This window comes from Zootoca vivipara, chromosome Z1 (genome assembly GCF_965207765.1).
Source record: "Zootoca vivipara chromosome Z1, rZooViv2.hap1.1, whole genome shotgun sequence".
Taxonomy (NCBI): domain Eukaryota; kingdom Metazoa; phylum Chordata; class Lepidosauria; order Squamata; family Lacertidae; genus Zootoca; species Zootoca vivipara.
The window spans coordinates 32,942,433-32,957,121 of record NC_142583.1 but is presented as its reverse complement, the minus strand read 5'-3'; the positions used below and the strand labels follow the sequence as shown (position 1 = coordinate 32,957,121).

Here is a 14,689-nt window from a genome sequence, read left to right as displayed (position 1 = left end):
CAAGTATGCAGTTTGGGAATCATCCTGGGCTTGGCATTTTTGACCGAGGCATAGGTATCATCAGTAACCAAGAGTGCTTTTTACCAATTTCAGCTGGTATGCCAACTGTATCTCCAACTATCTGTAGAAGGCACCATTGATGCACTACATTATTGCAATGCACTCTAAAGATGGCCCAGAAGCTTCAACTGGAGCAGAATGTGGCAGCCGTAGCACTTGTCAGAACCAGGTTTTCTTCATATATTACACCTATTCTACACTAGTTATGCTGGCTGCCTATTCACTTTTGGACCTTTTAAAAATAAAGGTATTGACCTTTAAAGCTCAAAAAAAGAAAAAGAAAAAGGAACGGGCTATCAGAAAGACCACCTACAGTTATCTGTACCTGCCCAGGGCCCTCTCTGCAGTAGCCCTGCTGTCTCTGAAATGCTCCTCTCAGGGAAATACATAGGGCACATTCTCTCCTGACATTTAGGAATGCCTGAAAGACACACACACACACACACACACCTGCCACCTACCCTGCATTCAGGTGACTATATGCTTCTTAAGAATTGTTCTATCTGTTGCTACCATCTGAATGCTGCTAATAGTTTTTACAGCCATTTTAAATATTGAAATTGTAATGATGTAGTATTATACTGATGTGTACCTGCCTTCAGAGGGTATACAGTGGTACCCCGCAAGATGAACGCCTCACGCAACGGAAAAATCGCAAAACGAAAGCGTTTTGCGTTTTTTTGGACGACTCGTAAAATGAAGCCGTCTATGGCCGTGCTTCGCAAAACGAAGCAGCCTCGCGAGGGGAAGGGAAGCCACCGCCGTCGCACTACCGCTTACCTTTAGGACTCCACTGGTGACGTCCACAGCTGCCACTTCTGCCTCCTCTGTGGCTCCGGCCTTGCCCTCCTCGGCAGCCATGGTGGCCTCCGCGGCTCCTCCCTGGTGGGCTGGCGGGATCTGGCAGGAGCAGCAGCGGGGCTTGCCAGGCGGCCCTTGGCGGGAACAGTGGAGGCTGAAGGAGCGGAGGCTGCGGCGGGAGGAGACCCCTGGCCCTCCTGCTGCTTCCCCCTCCCCAGAGCCTTGAAAACTTCCGGGTGAGTCGGTGCCTTTTTTTTTGCACCCCCCCCAATAGGAATGCATTGATTCAATTTCAATGCATTCCTATGGGAAACCACACTTCGCAAGACAAAATTATCACCCCACAAAATGACTTGTGGAATGAATTAATTTCATCTTGCGAGGTACCACTGTATATACTAAAAAGCAGGTTAGAACAATCAATTAAATAATACTAATCCTTGCCACTATTTTTATTGTGGCAGGTAACTGTGTCAGAATCTGGTCCATTGAAAGGAGACCATTTAGAGAACATTTTAGTACTGTAGTTTCTTTTTTGGATGTTGTGCTTGCCCTCCATTGTAATTTCTCTATTGCTGTCAATGAACTAACTCCATTATCAGGGCTGCATTTGTATTTTTGTTTTAAAAGGAGCCCCTCTATCTCTTTGTTCTGTTTTGTTTGTTGGTCTTTCTATCACGAAACTGTGAAGCACAGCTTGTTTATCAGTTTGACAAGAAGAGTACCAGCTGGCTAATTAAGTGGATCTAATTTAAAGTAATGATGTAGATCCTCAAGATAATGTGCTAATGGCTGGCAGAGACCACTGGTGATGCTTAACTATACACCTGAGGTGTTGCAAAAAACTCCAGCTTCCTGTAAAGCCAAAGCCGTTTTTTCTCCTTGAGCAGACAAACTCCAGGACAATTGTTTACTACTGGGTTACCTTTCTTTTTTTATGCTGCTAGATAACACCTGCAATAGTCTTTCATGCCTGAACCAACTGTTGTGATACTGCAAATTGTGCATGTTTGAAACAACATCTTCTTGTTGGCTCAACCACTGGAAAGAAATCGAAGGGAATCAAACTAGACGACTTGGGTCAAACCCATTGAAACTGAAAATGCAGATCTAAATAGTTCCACTTAGAGCACAATTCTTCTATTAGTCTGTGTGCTAGGTCTGCTTCTCACTTTATTTCCGAAATGTCCCTTGTATCTGAGATGTTCTATTACATGGGATATTAACTGCGTGGGTGCCATGGATGTATAAATGCTTCTATGTAAGATGAGAAATCACTGAAGCTAGATTTGTTCATTGTACTGGCGTGCTTAAAATTGCCTCTGCCCAATCTGTTAAGTAACTGCACACCAAACTTCCTCACCCAGCAGGTGCAATGTGAGATCAGGATGCTGAAAAGGTGATGTGGCACGATCAACCAGCGCATTGCATGTGTTTCTGCTGGTCCCTTCCCTTAGTTCCTGTGGGGGAGGCTGGGTATCAATCAGGTACAGGATTGTATTCCAACAACATGTTTTTCCATGCATGCAATTATAGCTTGACAAGATCACCTCTTGTGGCACCATCTAGACTTGTTTACCAAGAAAGGTATGCAATTTTTCTCGAGTAAATAGAGAGCAAAAGATATCCACCTTCTGAATAATGTGCATATTTGACTTCTTGCACCTTCCTATGCTAAGACATCTTAGTGATGTGGAAAGAAAAAATAAATAGTTCCATCAAAGAGGACTGGCTAAGAATCTAAATGCCTCCCATATTTAAAGATTTATGTCTAAATGCAAGAGAAAAATAACTCCTGGGGCTTGCAAAAAGAATACAGTAGCATATCATTATGGGATAAGAGAGCAGGATTGTTTCTATGATATTACAAGCATTGCTGAGCCAACTCTTTCCCTAAAAACTGCCAAAGTACTTCATATTAGTTATACTTCAGTGCTGAAATCTCTACTGTAAAATGACAGAGATAAATTGATATTTCTTTCATGGCTGGCAACTTTTTGTGGGAACTTTATACATTATATTTTGTCACCCTGGCTAAAAATCTTACAAGCCTCTTTCCGTTTTCTCACAGGATTTTTATCAAGGGTAAAAAAACCTGTAATGTAGTTTAATATTTCAGTTTATTAAAGGAATTTCCTTCTTGCAGAAATGTGTGAGAATCAATGTAACAGAAATGGTACCGGGGGTCCTCTTTAAATGAGAATAAACTTTGTTATAATGTTAATATTAGAAGGGTTGTGTCTTGGACTTGGTGGGCAATGTTTCTGGACTCACAACAGGGTACACCAGCCTGCCTACTACATTCCTCTGCACAAGAGTCCGTTCTGTTGCAGAGAGACCCCCCCCCAGGAGCAGCTTTTGGGAGGGGGTTGGCAAGAGGCCTAAATGTGTAGTGGGAATTGTCTTGCACAACTAGAAACACTTTCCACTAAGGCTTCATTTCCCCACTAAAAGAATTATGGGCACTGCAGTTTGTTGTTGTTAATTAAATTTATATACTACCCTTTATCAAAAGTTCCCAGGGTAGTGTTTAACATTAAAACATATTTTACGCAGCATAATGATAATAATAAAAACAATACAAAGCATAGTGACAGACAGCATAATAATAAAATAATCATAATAAGAGTCCCCTTACACACACCTTTAACAGGCCATAAATTATTTAATCGCCAAAGGCCTGGGGAAAGAGGAATGTTTTTGCCTGGTGCCTAAAGACAGGCAATGATAGCACCAGACGAGGCTTTCTGGGGAGAACATTCCACAAATGGGGAGCCGCCACAAAAAAAGGCCTGTTCTCTTGTTGTCACCCTCTGAACCTCTCAGGTAGGGAGGACATAGAAAAGGGCCTCAGATGACAAATGCAGGGTCTGGGTTGGTTTGTATGAAGGTATGAAGGCCCTAAGCCATGTAAGGCTTTATAGATCAATGCCAGCTCTTTGAATTGGGCCTGGAAACTAATTGGTGTTGCTGAGAATTGTAACTCTGTGAGTTACAATTCTTTGGCGGAAAGAATATGCTTCAAATGTATTTTGAAAGCACAGTGTGTATGCAGTCTAAGGCAAAGCATATACAGTGGTACCTCGGGTTAAGAACTTAATTTGTTCTGGAGGTCCGTTCTTAACCTGAAACTGTTCTTAACCTCATGTCCCACTTTAGCTAATGGGGCCTCCTGCTGCCACTGCACCAATGCCGCGCGATTTCTGTTCTCATCCTGAAGCAAAGTTCTTAACCTGAGGTACTATTTCTGGGTTAGCGGAGTCTGTAACCTGAAGCGTCTGTAACCTGAAGCGTCTGTAACCCGAGGTACCACTGTACTGGATACAACACATTACAATGGCCATCCAAAGTAGTTGTGGACTGCATAGGGAAATCCAGGTTCTAGCAAGCATGAACATGATGTTTCATTCAGACAAGCCAGGTGTGGAGAACATCAGCCCCAGGGCTGAATGCAGCTCTCCAGGCCCACGTGGCCATGGGACGACTCCTCAAGCCACACACCACAACTTCCTCTGGTGCTTTTACATGGCCATATTGTGTCAATGATTGGTGAAAATGGTTCTTGCCTGCCTGGTTGATGACTCTGGAGGGATATGTATGAGGTGGTGTAAAAGCTTGCAGAGATGTTAAAATTTTGGTATTTTGTATGTCTGAAATTTAGCCTCTGGTACATAGGTGAAGAGTAGCATCCCTTCTTCCAACCACTTTTTTTTTGTCTCTCCCAGGCTCCACAGCATGTGACCCTTGGAAGCTTGCCCTCTAGGCAATGTGGCCCTCAGGCTGAAAAAGGAGAAGTGCTGTGAACCCTCTTGCTGTGAACTACCTGTGCTTTAGAAATGTCCCTGAAACTCATAAACTGGACCCACCTTGAATACTAGGTGAGCATTGCTACCCACAAATTCTTCTCTTGCTTGGATTTGACAAGACAGAAATGTGACAAACAAAAATAATGCCTATTATTGATTAGCTGCATTACATTCTGAGAAATGCAGGTGAACTATGCAGTCTTCCAGCTGCTTCCCCAACTATAATTCTGTGCTTAAAAATGAACAGAACCTTTCTTTTGTATTTTATTGAACGCTATGATGACGGCGTTCTAGGATTGATTTAAAATAAATTATAGTTATCTTTCTTTTAACCTGTCATATTGATACACGATAAAAAAAGAAAGAAACCATGAGCACTGGTGTACAAGCATTTGCTGTATATTAGAGTCTGTTATATTATAAAGAAGTCTAGGGTACTGGGAATATTGGCAAGGATTAAAATTTTAATAGCAGCCGTGCCTGACACTTTCAATCACTTTCAAATTTTATTTCTTCTTATGAAGATGACAACAGATTTTTTAGCAACTGTATTATGCCTATTCATGAAGTGAAGCACAGCTGCTTGCAGGAAAGTCACATTTATATTTTAGTAAGTGCAAATCTTATGATCTTGAAATGAATTTTAAGACACTTCTTTGTGTTCTGAAACAGAGTGCTGACATGATTTTGTTCTCAAGAGAAAGGTGAAAATTCTTGTCTGAATCTCTGTTTTTGGCTAACCCTTTTCACAGATAAAAAGCGTCTAAAACTTAAACTGTATGTCATGGCCTGTTGAGAGAAAGAATAAGTAATAGGCCTCAATCCAACATTTTGCTCTACCTTATACATTGGACCCTCGGGTTACGTTACCTTCGGGTAATGCAATCCTCGGGTTGCGAACGAGGCACCCCCATTAGAAGCTCAGTCGCGCCATGCGCGTGTGCAGAAGGGCGCCTCCGGTTACGAAGTTTTCGGGATACGGCTGGGCCTCCGGAACGGATCCCGTTCGTAAGTGGAGGTAGCATTGTACAGCAAACGAAAGAAAAGAGTTCTTACCTAGGAAGAACACTTACCTGAACAACTTTTTGTGACTGCACATCAACAATCAGCACTCGGTCTAAGGTGGGTTGGGTTACATATATAAACTTGTCTTTTACATTAACGGCAGATGCCCAGACACACTGCTGGACTTCTTCCCCCTCAGCTTTAGGGCAAACTTCATCCTAGAATGAAGGAGAAAGGAAGATGACAAATCACTCTAAGACCACAATAATTCTAAAGGGTGCTCATAACAACTCTGCCACATTTCTGCATGACTCAAATGCAAGCTCAAAATATGCCAGAAGAACAGGCAAAGCCTGAACTATTTCAGGAACTAACTGTACTAGCTTCAAATCGTGAATTCAGTTTCATCCAAGAACATTCAGCCACCTCCCCCCTCAAAAAAAATTAGCTTGTCTCTTGAAGTTATTTATCTAATGTAGGTTAAATTATATGCCTGTCTAGCATAATGGACGATGTGCTAGTTGTAAAACCTCCAAGGTTTTCTATGATGCCATTTATGTACAGAGGTGCCTTAGTCCCCGCCAGAACCACTTTTGTGTTCTGTTTTAAAGTAATCAGATTATGTGAAAGATCATCTGATCATCTGAGACTTTGGAGAGCTGCTCTGAGTCATAATAGACATCAATGAGTTAAACAGAAAAAGAGCCTGACGTTATATATTCAGCTTCCTGTGTCCCAGGAATAAACAGAGTATTGTGCATGGCATGAAATGCACTTTCTAGAATCCTGTCCCTTTAATTTCTAGAATCTGTGACAGAAAATATCATACACCTGTAATATTCTAGGAGCAGATAACAACAACAACAACAACAACAACAACAACAATTAATAATAATAATTAATAATAATAATAATTAAGGTATCTGAAGAAGTGTGCATGCGCACGAAAGCTCATACCTATGACAAACTTAGTTGGTTTCTAAGGTGCTACTGGAAGGATTTAATTTTATTTAATTAATAAAAATTAATTAATAAAATTTAATTTTGTTTTGACTGCGTCAGACCAACACAGCTACCTACCTGTAACAAATAATAATAATAATAATAATAATAATAATAATAATAATAATAATAATAATAATACACCGCCCAGCCACTCTGGGTGGCTCCCACCAGAATACTACTACTACTACTACTACTACTACTACTACAGCAGCGATAAAAGTACTCACAAAAGCTCACAGTATAGTGGTACCTCTGGTTATGAACTTCATTCGTTCCGGAGGTCCGGACTTACGAAGTTGGCAAACCCGGAAGTATTTTTGCCGTGCGCATGGTCTATGCATGCGCAGAAGTGCAAAATCGTGCTTCGCGCATGTGCAAAATGGACGCTTCGACATCCGAAGGTTTTGACTTACGAAGAGCGCCGCGGAACGAATCGCCTTCATAAGTCGAGATACCACTGTACTAGTATCCCAGTAGCAGCATTACTGCTGCTTACCAGGAGGAGGAGCCAGTGGTGATCTGGGCTTATGCACAAGCACCACTGGGACTTCTGGAGCGGCTCGGCTGGTGCATAGATTGTCAGCAACAACAATGCTGTTTCTGATTTTTGTGACTCTGGCCCACTGTGTGAGCCATTCTTTTGATGCAGTGTAAAACAGTGTTCTCGAAGCTACGAACATGAGTCTGACCAAACTGCGGGAGGCAGTGGAAGACAGGAGTGCCTGGCGTGCTCTGGTCCGTGGGGTCACGAAGAGTCGGATATGACTAAATGACTAAACAACAACAAAAACAGTGCCCTTAATTCCCATTCCCTGGAACTGAGCCAGGAGGATACCTGGGCCCCGTCACTGCAGATTTTCAGTTGCTATATAGAGAAGAGAAATGACCAAAACTTAACCATTATTGTCAGGGGTTGTTGTGGCTACTCTTGAGTAACGACCCTCCACACCTGCTTGTCTTTCAGATGTTTTTATTAGTGCATATTACTTACAGTGCCAAGCATAGCTGCCAAGTTTTCCCTTTTCTCGCGAGGAAGCCTATTCAGCATAAGGGAAAATCCCTTTAAAAAAGGGAGAACTTGGCAGCTATGGTGCCAAGTGTCCATAAAACATGTCTGCCTCAGTCTGAGTCAGAATCTCGCAATGTTTGCTTTCTGTTCCGCGCCCAACATACCGTAACAGCCTGGGAACTGTGAAGCGCCTCCCCCTGCTCCGACGGAGAGCCGTTCACCTCAATCCTGGCATGGGGGGGGGATGGCCTTCCAACTGACTGTCTGCTGGTCCCTTCTTCCCCTTCACTCTCTCCCTCCCCTTGGAGCAAGGGCTGTCTGCCTTGGCTCTCCCTTTCTGTTTCCCGGCTCTTGTAATCTGATCCTGTGCTTGACTTACTGCTTGAGGAGGAGCTCGACCTGATTTGGGGGGGGGGGTTGTACCCTATAAGCCTTCCCCCTTACAATTATCATTTGTGAAAGTCTATTCTGGTCTATTCCAGATGCTCTAAAGGATTTGTATGAACACAGGGTTATTAATCTGGCAGCTGATATGTGGACTGTAATGTCTTCTGAAAATCCACAGGCGTTATGTAGCCGTAACAACACAAAAGGCAAATGGCCAGCAACTATGTGTGAATAGAAGGCATGTAGATCTTCCAGACTGCTATTTATCAGTGGATATGAAGTAAATCCACCAGTACTACAAAATTAACTGTGTGCCAAACATTCTAACACTTCAAAGAATGCTTGAAGAATATTCATACTCCAGTTCTGAAAATTGCTTGGACCAGAAATGTGTCACATATGCCAAGATTTCTCTTCATCTTTTCTTCATCTTATTACTTGGGACAGCTCATCAAAACAAGATTTTAGCATATATCTGATGCTTATTCCTGACCTAATATCGTCTATTTGACACATCATAGCAGGCTGCTGTAGAAATACTTATGGTGTGTCAGAGGATGATGACTTCAAGTGAGGAATAAACAGCAGGCACTGATGAGCTGCTAAGCAAATATCTTGTTTCTTTGTGCAGAGGTTTCTTTGAAATGAAAAATAGAGGAAAAAACAGCACCTGTGACATGCAGAGGGATTGAATACCAGAAAGCACATTTTTAAGAGGCACATGCTATAATTTATCTGAGCATTCTGTGGCATCTCTGTTTGATGGTTTTTCTTTAGTACACAGTATAGGCACTGTCTGAATCTTCACATGTCAGAGTGGAACAGAAATCAATTTCTGAGTCCTGCTTAGAATGTATCCACTTACAAGGAAGGTTAGCAGTCATTATTTGTTGCTCAGAATTTATTAAATCTTAGGGGGAAATGTGTCTGTTTGAAACCACTCTATAATACTTTGGAACATTAAAAAAGGGTTTCTCTGAATTGACCAACTTTGAGCAAAAGAGTACTTGCCGATACTAAAATTAAGGTTCAATTTCCTATTAATGCTTAATATGATTCTGTTAATGCTGTGCTAAATCTTGCCATTCAAATTCTCGAAAGTTGGGTTCCCCTATGGAGGAGGTTTTCATTTTCCTGCCTCTTATTCCCTGAGGGGTATATGGGGTATTAGGGGTAGTACTACTGGTATGTGACATGTTGTGTTCCTTCTGAGGTAGTTTGTCCATATTTGGTCTCCATTCTTCACTCAGCTCTCAAGAGCTGTCTCTCCTAGGAGCTGTTAGCATGTGATGATGGCCACACCCTGAGAAACAACTTCAAAAGGTTGGCTAAACCAACTGAAGTTAGCTGATGGGTCTCAAACCCTCCATGAGTTCCCCTGCATGCAAAGACAGGCTTTGGCAGATTGAGCGGACAAGACCAATAGTGGGTCCAACAGTCGAGAAGATGGTTTCTGCATGTACTGTAAAGCGAACTGAGGGGTAGATGGGGCTCGTCAACCTTGAGAAGAAGGAAATCTCTGTTCCTAAGTCTTAGCTGCCTTGCAGCTAAACTCATTCCAAGGGAAAATCCATACCCTCTGCTTTGTGGAACATACTTAGGAGGATAAAAGGCTAAGCAGTAAAGCCTGCACAAATCTGGAGCGGAGTCCCTAAGACAGTTAGATGGCATCTTGTATGCCTCCTTCCAGCAACTCCTGTAGCCAAGTTGGTGCTAAACATATTGCTCTGTTTTCCTTTGGACCATATCAGAGGGGCCAAGAGTGGGGTACTGTCATCTAGGCAGCCCAGGACTGCCATACACACTGTCCAGGCTAGCACATCGAAGAGGCAACAGCAAAAACAAGGCAGGAGGCAGCAGTTATAAGCAGGTGCTGTGATTCTCCAGCGTGGCCAGAGGCACACACCATTGTCTCTTGAGATTGATGGATGCCAACATTAAAGCAGGGTGATTTGCCTCCCTGGAGAGGGAATTTTACATAGATGGACCACTGTCAATAACACCATTTCTTGATCCTGCCAATCTGACAGATTTTGAGTGTAAGCCTGCAAGCAGGGACTCTGACGTCTGATGCTAAGGACTGAGCAAGTACGTATGGCTACAGGTGGTCCTTCAAATAATGTGATCCCAAACTATTCAGGACTATTTAAGGGTCACCAATTGGGACTGGAAACAACCAGGCAGCCACATTGAAGGTATTACATGTTCAAATCACTTGACCACACAAGCATCCATCTAGCTGAATTCAACTTGTTTGACCTCATCCTGCCAAAGCTACAGGGTTGTTTTTGTAACATTCCCTTGAAAAGCTTAAACAAATGAAAAATGAAGGCACTCTATGGATAAATTGGGCAGATCCATCACAGATCACTATACTCAAATGTAAAGTTATTGAAGACACCTCGCTCACTGTGGCCTCAGCTGGGACAAATACCGTATTATGTATATTCAGTTATTTGTATAGCATGCTGAAATATGTACATATATGTTTTTGATATCACAATTTTAAGTATATCTGCTGTTAAATATTAACTTAGCCAAATGATACTTTCATTCCTAAGCAAAAAATTTCTCCTCAGTTATTTTTAAGCTATGAGATCCATTAATCTGACTATAGCTGATGCCAGAAATAGTTTGATAGATGGGAACAGAAAGCAGAATGAAGTATTTTCTGTTTTAGAAATGACTTTTAAAATTTTTTTATATAAGGTTAAGCTTAGCATTCTCTTCTTTACCTTCAAATGCAAAGCTCCATTAAGAATTTCCCCAGTGGTCAGATAATGGGATAAAACAATTTTCTCTTAAATATAGGAACAAATTCTCTTTTTAATTAAAAAGTGATTGATGCACCTTTTTCCAATTTAGGTTCCTTATAAGAGGAACATCTGATAATATCCAATAAAAATGTTAATTTATTTCACTGCTTTTTGACACTTTCCTAAGCAGAAAGTGATTCAGTCTAATTCAAACCAGCAGATGGAATAAAGCAAAATATTTGGTGATTTTGGAGGGTCGTTTCTGAGATAGAATGAGATCTACAAAGAAAATTGATTTGCAAAATTCAGTTGTATGGGATGCCATATTCAAGCTATCTAGTCAGTATAAAAACGGCCTCTTATTTCAGTAGATCCTGAGTCAATCCAAATTTTATTAATTAGCTGAGATACATGTAAATAATTTGTTACATGACTGATCTGCAAGAAACTTTGAAAGTTTTGTTTCTAAATAATATAAATTAGGTTTGGAGAGAAAGCAGAATTGGCCAAGGATATCTAGTAAGCTCTGAAGATGAGAAAGGACTGTTACTTAATTTTCTGAGCTAACATTTTAACAACTGACCAAGTACAAGTTTGCTTATTTATTTCTTCATTTAAAAGTTCATGTTTCTATCTCAGTTCAACAGAGCATCCCTGTGCAAATAAACAGCTATGCTTTATTTCAAATATGCTTAAGTCCAATGTATAGTGTTTGATTCCTACATCAGACAATCAATGAACCTTTGTAATGTTCACAAGCAAAGCTAAACCACGATTTAGTGCTAAGGAAGAAGCCTTAGTCAGCTTTGGGCTTGCATGCTGTCTCCTCCACTATATATAGCGGTGATGATATTGGAAGCTTAATTTCTGCTTTCAAACAACCTTGTTCTTTGTTACTCTTGAACTTGGTTTAGGATCATGGCAAGTTAGCAAACCATTGTTGAAATAACCAAAGTTTGGAAGCTATGGGGAATTATAATTAGTTTAAAAGTGGAAGCTGCTAGATCTAAAGGTGAACTTCTGCAGGTGAAAGATACCTTCAACTCATAAGAAGGCTGCTTTACAGCGTTGCATGAAAAATAATGATGAAACAAATGCTAAAGATGTTGTTCTCCTTGTGCAAGAGATTCCATGAAAGCTTGTGGAAATTCTAGCTGGTCAAGATTCATGAGAAGTTTTGTAGAACCTGCCCATATATCTTGCACCAACTCTTGGGCAAGCATTTGCGGAATATGGCTAGCAGTTGCTTTACTTGTACTCACTTGTTTCTTTTTATCGAGCCTGAAGTTCTTAATAGACAAGACACTTCAGAGCAGTGGTTCCCACAGTGGGCAGTACCGCTCCCTAGAGGGGCAGTAAGATTACCTATGGAGTGCTAAGAAGTGCTGCAGGGGGGGGGCACTGGAGCTGTAATTGACTATCAGACTTTTAAAAATGTTGTCACTGAATCAAGTTCATTAAATTAAATGGTATTAATTGGATTTTGAATAAATGTGCAATTAATTGCCACTCTTTTGAATTTTGCTGTGGTATTATCTTCCTTAGTGGGTCATGCAAATCACTATTCTGAATAATGCTTTTTTACAGGTTAGAGAGTCCTGGAGATGAGTTTATGGAACCAAGGGGTTTATGGGCGGTGGCTCAAAAAAAAGGGGGGGGAACCGCTGCTTTGGGGCAACCAATGCCATAAACACATTGACAAATTAAATTAGTAAGAATGAGGACTCTAAAAAGCTTGAAAGCCTCTCAGTACTTGCATCTAGGGAAACTGTCACGTCAAAACGCTATGCATTTAATGTGGTATGTAGTAATAGATACTTAGCTCAAAAGCAGCTTGAAATCCACACTCATGAGCCAGTCTATGCAGCAGAAATATATGTATTAAAATAATGCATAATCCAATGAGCTGGAAACATACTTTCCTCCTCCATGGACGGAATTCTATTGAGGATTTTTTTTAAACAACATAGCATTGTTGCCTGAAGGCATGTTGTATTCAAAGCAATGAGTAGAAAAATATTTTTCCCTTGCTATGTAATTCAAGTTATGGAGCAGCAGCAGATTTATAGGCACTATGCAGGAAGGCATAAAAATAATAATAAAATCCTAACCAGTAAAGTTGCATGGCCAAAAGAAGTGGGGGGGGGGGGTAGGCAGAAAATAATTTTGCATGGCAGGCAGAAAATAAATTTGCATGGCTGTTTTCCAACTGCAAGGGCAGAGTAGTTTAAACATACTACTTGTGGTGTATGTCCTTTTTCAGATTTTGCCCCATTCAAGTGTTCAGTCTAAATGTGCAAAGGGGCAAACAGGAATGCATCATAAGAGTTGGAAAGACACTGTATTAAACTTGAGGCATGGGTTGGATATAAGTACCTTTGAAATGTCTATCAACTACTGTGAATTTTACACTCTATTTTCTGAGGGCTATCCCCAAATATGCTCTGATCTCAAAACCAACCAACCAACAAACTGCTTAAAATTCACTCAGTGAATTAGATGTTCTTCTGATACAGAATTTAAAAAAACTTTCTTGTGATAAGTTGTTCATCCTCACAAATGAAAAAAAAAACCACACATGTGCAATAGACTACAGAATTCATGACGCAATGTGACTATGGTGAAAATACCAAGATCCTTTCATTGAAGTGAGAGTCTGATGATACTGAAGGAAAGAGAGCACAGATCAAGCTGCCTAAAAACTCAGGCAGAGGATTATCTAAAGGAAAATGGAATTCTGCCTGTGTAATTTGCACACACCTACACACTTCCTTGCTTCATGAACTGAATCTTTCCCTCTCCTAAATTTTATCTCTGGTATTGGGAAGAGGCTTTAAATATGGAGACGAAAAATAAACCTAATATATTTTACATTATAATTACCGTACTTCTCTTCACTATTCATCACTCAACTTATCATTAATTCTGAAATGCTACACAGAATACTTTTACATTTCACTGTTCTCATTTTCAGCTTCCTTCGGTAAATTTTTCAGATACTTCTTAAATTATCAGCTTTTAAATTAACCGTCCATACGAGAGAGAAAAAGGGTCTTTGACTTATTTTTAGTGATGTTGAACTAATTTTAGTTAAGCAGCACAAATCAAAGCTTGATTAGCTACTGAAAGTATAATTACATGCAGTAAAAATTTATCTTGTTGTTGAGCACTGCATATATCTGTATATCTGTATATATTTTTTAACTTTGGCAGTTATCATTACAGAAGCAAATCTAGCCCAAGGGTTTTGTTTTGTGTGGATTTTAGAAGAGTAGAAACATAGGAATATGTGAGTAGGGATGTAGGTAACCCACAGTTATATTTGCATGAATGCCAGAGGGATAGCTGTATTGGCCAGCTGTAGCGAAAACCACAAAGAAATCAGTGGCACCTTAAAGACTAACCAAGTTATTGTGGCATGAAGTTTAATGGAGTAAGGTCCACTTACTAGATGAGATTCTGTCTTTATCTACACCTTTACCTGTCTGTCTTTGTGTTCGTCTATCACAGGGGTCAGCAACCTAAGGCCCATGGGCCGGAGGTAACCTACGGAGGTCATCTGAACGGCCCATGAGCTGCTCCCGAACCGAGTTGCCTGCTCGCGTGCTGCGCTAAATCAGCGCAGCGCGGCGTGGGGACTGGCTTCCACAGTGCTGGAAATAGCATCTGCATAGACGCAGATGCCAAAAATCATGGGCAGGCGCGCTCACACACCCACATGAGCCGGCCCATGGAGGGATCTCTGCGGGACCGATCCGGCCCAGGCAAGATAAATCTTGCCGACCCCTGGTCTATCTGATCTTCATACACAGGCGCACATAAATGGGTACATAGAAGTAAAGTTTATAAAAAGTAGGGTA

General features: G+C 41.0%; 1 protein-coding gene across 4 annotated transcripts in view; it reads right to left on the bottom strand.

The window, feature by feature from the left end:
- Positions 1-14,689, bottom strand: part of FSTL5 (follistatin like 5) — a 323,696-nt gene that overhangs the window by 27,760 nt on the left and 281,247 nt on the right. For all 4 annotated transcript variants that reach the window (XM_060278679.2, XM_060278680.2, XM_035112814.3 and 1 more), the window contains one exon: positions 5,741-5,890. In XM_060278679.2, coding sequence (XP_060134662.1) covers positions 5,741-5,890 — 150 coding nt within the window. The remainder of the gene's footprint in view (positions 1-5,740; positions 5,891-14,689) is intronic.